The sequence below is a fragment of the Psammomys obesus genome, unplaced genomic scaffold, assembly GCF_907164565.1.
Source record: "Psammomys obesus unplaced genomic scaffold, mPsaObe1.curated_primary_1811, whole genome shotgun sequence".
NCBI classification, from domain to species: Eukaryota; Metazoa; Chordata; class Mammalia; order Rodentia; family Muridae; genus Psammomys; species Psammomys obesus.
In genome coordinates, this window is record NW_026596166.1 from 9663718 (window position 1) to 9668877 (window position 5160).

The 5160-nt window shown below is 50.0% G+C and overlaps 1 protein-coding gene across 1 annotated transcript in view; it reads right to left on the minus strand.

The window, feature by feature from the left end:
• Positions 1 to 5160, minus strand: part of Frmd6 (FERM domain containing 6) — a 58174-nt gene that overhangs the window by 20108 nt on the left and 32906 nt on the right. The window contains exons 5-6 of the mRNA XM_055595468.1: positions 4525 to 4601; positions 2305 to 2491 (exon numbers count right to left, since the gene is read on the minus strand). Coding sequence (XP_055451443.1) covers positions 2305 to 2491; positions 4525 to 4601 — 264 coding nt within the window. The remainder of the gene's footprint in view (positions 1 to 2304; positions 2492 to 4524; positions 4602 to 5160) is intronic.

A 5160-nucleotide genomic window follows, 5' to 3' on the forward strand; every position in this document is an offset into this window, starting at 1 on the left:
CCAACCAACCAACCAACCAACCAACCAACCAACCAACCAACCAACCAGCTAACCAACGCAAGGCAAGTTCTAGGACAGCAAGAACTGTTACAAAGAGAAACCTTATCTAAGAACTGTTCCACTGCACCCTTCCCTCCCAAAAAAAGTATGCACAGGAGATGACAGAGCCTTTATCAAGTTTTGCTGAAGAGTTACAGCCTCTGCTCTCTGGCTTCTTTACAGAGATCACCTCGATCAGAACACCAAGCTTCTCTTTGCCACGTCCCAAACACATGGGGAACACTGTAAGGACTCCCAAGTGGAGGATCTGGATGCTCTTCAGGAGGTGGAGAGCTGGAACCTTGGTCACTGGGGCCAAGATGTACTATGTGGAACGTCTGACTGAAATGACCAAGCCTGGCGATCTGATGGCAGCTGGAGAATGCAAAGGCTGCTACCAACAGCCAGAGGCGCCATGTCTCACACTTTCTCTTCAATAACCAAACATGAAATGTCAATCAAAAGCAGAAACGGCTGCAGTCACACTTGTCCCTTAAAATATACAAAGAAGTGCTGGAATTGCTGGGACTGATGAACAGTACTTTCATGTAGGCGAGCCTCTTGAGCACATCGATGGATAAAACACAACCACTCCCCAGGAGCCGACAGGCAGAGGAACAGGAGCTAGCCAGCTGGAACAAGGAGAGAGGCTTCACACGCTGAAGCAGCTACAGGAAGAGAAGCCCATGATGGGTGTGGCGCTACATCTGCACACCTTTAATTCCAGCACTCAGGAGGCAGAGGCAGGAGCACGTCAGTGAGTGCTAAACCAGCCTGGTCTACACAGGTAGTTCCAGCGAGGCCAGGCCCACACAGTGAAAGCCTGCTTGGGGGTGGGTGGCTGAAGTAGGAGCGGGTCCAGAAGTGTAAGGCACCCCAGGAACTGTGCAGGCATACCCATAACTCACTAGGTGGATGTTGCTGGGGCACAGTTAAGAAACCAACCAGATCCTGGGCTTTCACAGCTCAGCCAGGATTTCACACCACAGGCAACTGGAGAGTTCCTTCAGGTTTAAGTCAGAGGCTCCATCCTCTCAGATGCAAGCTGGGGGACACCGAGGCAGTGACATCTCTACAGTGTGCTGAGATCCGGGACTCAAATGGAGGGAATGCTAAAGGAAGGGGCTGCAGAGGACATGCAAGGAATGCAAGCTAACAGACTCGGGACTAAACGCGGTGACAGGTAATGGAGCGGTCCTGTCAGAGGACACAAACTGTTGCTGGGTAGGATGTGGACAAGGCACAGAGCTACACAGAGTCCACGTGATGCCAGGGTCTGGGCACCTGGGCCCACAGCAGCTTCCAGCACTCTGACACCATGAATACAGAGACAGGGCTACTTCTGGGGAGGCTGGAGAGCAAGAATGTGATTTGGGGTGCTCCAAGTCTGCAGTGCTCCCTCCCTGGACAGTGTAAACATATTTGGGTGTTACCTGCATCTTGTGAAGGTGGTCATGAAAAGTGCTGACTGGGATGAAATCTCTCTGGTGTGAACGGCCAGGTGTCAAGTGCAGCAGAAAAGTCAGTGAAAGGAGAGAAAAGCATCTACTAAATCAGGCAATGTAAAGGTCATCGGTGACCTTCGAGACAGTGTGTGCATGCTGACAGGAAGCAGGCAGGCGGAAGTGGCCTGAGGACTGCACAGGGGAAGAAAGAAGCTAGCAAAATCAAATGCACTTGGCCTATCTTTTGGGAAGCAGGCCTGGTGGCTCTGCTTTCTGGACACAGGCCACCCACTGCTCTGTGAACACCAACTGCAGGAGAACGAGCCTGAGCCAGAGCTGAGGACGCAGAGGACTGGGGGACAAATGGCAACACAACAGGCTAGGGAGCACGTGTGTGAGACCATGCCTGTCAGAATGACCTACATCTTCTCACCTACAGAAGGGGGTGGCTCCTCGCCTGCCAGCGAAGGACACAGAGGCTGGAGCCAAGAGTTGATTTAGATTTGTTTTCTCAGCCCATTAAAACTGTGAATGATCTCATTTCTTGAGAGGTAAACGATTTTCCTCAAAGGGGGAAAATGCATTTCACCAGGAGTGTCACGGCTAGGCACACCCCCACAGGGGGCTGGGAACGACTGAAGGTCCTCCACATCTGGGCTGGCCAAGCGAGCCTCCTCAGCTCCAAGCACAAGAGTATAGACTTGTACTGTGCCCAGCTCCCGGCCTCGGACCTGTACTTGGGCATCACTGTGCCCAGAGCATGAAGGCTCATCTTTTGAAAAGGCTGATGTGTTAGATAGAGAATCCACACAGTACCTACCCAGGCAGGGAAGTATGCCTCTGGCTCAAAGTACTTTCCATGGTGCTTATTCCTCTTGAAGTTCCCGAGGTCGGCCTGCAGGGCGAAGGCTGCCAGCAGGAAGTAGGCCTCCTCCCTGAGCACACACTGAGACAGCAGCACTTGTTTTCTCAGGTGCCAGTAGTAGAAGTACCTTGCAACCCGGTCACTAGGGAGACACAGGAGGACAGTACTCATGCTATGGTGGACCAGTACAGACATGCCGACACAACCCAAACCCCACTGGCTTCCCTTCCCGGTGCTCGATTCCCTTAGCGGGGAGTGTGGAGGGGAAAAGCCCAAGGTAAGACCAGAGGAGGCTCAGAAGGCTGCGGGGGCCAGAAGGCTCAGCCCGAAAGCTCACAGCCTTTGATTCATTCAAAGAAAGGCAGGTCTGAGGGAACAAACCTCAGGGCAAGCCTGGCCTTTCTGCTTGGTGCTCCCTGTACTGTTCCTCTCCTCAGTGGCTCACAAGTGCTCTACGGCACTTTAAAACGCTGCCAGGAGAACACAGCACACACTAGTGGTCTGTTATTTTTCTGTTGCTCTGAGGAGGAAAGCAGCAAAGTGCTCCTTAAACCTGCCTTGTTTTACAGGAGGAGGCTGCTTTCTGAAGTGTTTATACAGGCACGTGTCATGACCACCACGATGGTCCCCACGAGGAGATACTAACAGTGCCCGCTCTCTAATCTACTCCAGCCAGAAATAAAATCAGACTCCATTGGGGAGGTGAACAGGAAGTGCTGGCAGTGGCGATGGCAGAATGAGTGGGACATCCAGTCAACTCAGAAGAAATGGTTGCGGGCAAATAGGATTAGTTTTATGATTAAGGAAAAATGATCGCAGGTGCTAATGTTTTCAGTGAGGTCACCGCCCTCACTTTTTCAGGCTGTTCACCTGAGGTCACAGCTCACCAGCAGATGATAACAGAAACATACGGGTCTATTTTAACCAAGGCCAGGGCTAAGAATGAAGAGCTTAAAAAGAAAGCATCTATGTATTATTTTCCCATGGCTAGGTTACTTTTCAGCGCTGCCTTATAGTAATGCTGACTCGATGCTGCTGGGAGGTTTATGGCGGGAGGGGGACAGGGCGCAGAAGTAAAGGGTTAACATTTATTGGCCCTACGGAGTTTATTAGTGGCCATTTCCCTTCTCTACAGAGCGTCCCACCCCTACCAGCTGAAGCGGGTCAGCATGTCATACAAGCCAAGGCTAACTACCAACCTTTGGCCTTTACAAATACTCTCTATGTAATACTATTTCTCACTCTTACTTTGCATCTTGTAATGACAGAAAATACCAAGTACTAGTTTTTCACATAACATTCATATAAAGTTTCTTAAAGTTTAAAGGTAAAGGGAAACAAGTTCATGTTTCCTACAGTTTCTGTCGACCAAAAATTGTGATCTCTAGCATTGAATCACACACCAAAGAAAAAGGTTTAAAACCAGTTAATTCTGATTCATATCATGGCATTGATCATGCATTCATCTCCAAGATGAAAAAAACCTGTTCCCTGACCCCTCAGAGCGCACCCTTGATTTCCACAGGAAGCGCCTCCGGGCTTTCTCTTAGTTTTGTTTCTTTTTGTTGTTGTGTAGCCCTAGCTGTGCTGGAACTCACTCTGCAGACCACGCTGGCCTTGAACTCTGAGATCTGCCTGCCCCTGTCTGCTGAGTGCTGGGATTAAAGGAGTGCGGTGCCGCCGCCGCCACCACCACCACCACCACCACCAGGCTTACTCTTAGTTTTTAAGCTACTGATTAAGAGTGCAAGCAAGACCTCAAGTGAAGGGAAAGCCAGGCTAACACAAAAAAACAGCAGCTTGAGAGAGTTTGGGGCCCTGTTCCCAAAGAGAATATAATCATATTTAATAAATTTCTTTCCACAATGATGAAAGTTCCTCCTTGTGGGCCGTGAGTGCAAATGTGAGACAGTGACATTAACACTCCACCCGTAGTGTTCCATTTACCTAGCCAACAAGTACTTAGGAACAAATGTGGCTCTGTTGTTTTAGGCACTAAGAATACACGAATGCTAAAACACAAGCAAACAACCAAAAAACCCTGCTGTTGTAGAGAGTTTATATTCTCACAGGCAGAAGAAAGCAATTGACACCATGGCATATTTGGTGTGTGTGTCAAAGTAAGTGCTACGGAGGAAGCCAAGGCTTAGGCTCATGGGTTCTTTGCCCTCATACCTGATCAGTTTTCCATTCTCCACATAGTACTGCACCCGGAAGTGGATGATCATGGGAGGCCCAAACTGGTCAATGCCCTAAGATAGAGACACACACTGTGTTGAGTTATCTCCAATATAGGCTTCAGAGGCAACCAGAAGGCCATCACTTGCAAGCACATTTCCAAACACAGGCAGGCTTATGCTTGTAACTCGGGGCTTGTAGCAGACAGACAGTTGCCCATGTGGACACCAGGTCCGATCCACCCAAGAATTTTCAAGGTCAAGCAGGGGAGCCCCCTCAACCCATCTGGATTCTCATTCGCTGTGATGCCAACGGCAACATAAGGGAAGATAAAAATAAATGTCATGGAAATTTCTAGCTGAGCTCCAGCTTTTGGCCCAGCTCTGTCCCCCGTGGTGACCATTTGCTCCATGTTACAAATGCTCTCTTGTTCCCTCAACATTCCACACAGCACCCTCTAACACGCTGCTTGTTTACTTAAAGCTTGGACTGCTCTACTCTGCGGCTGGCTTTCAAGTCTCCCTCCAGCGCAGCCCAAGAATCCTGCTCTGCTATGGGAGGAAATGAGGGAGGACCCGACTTCATTCCTGCCTCCCCGGGGGGGAAGGTAGGATCTAGGCTACCCTCCCCCCC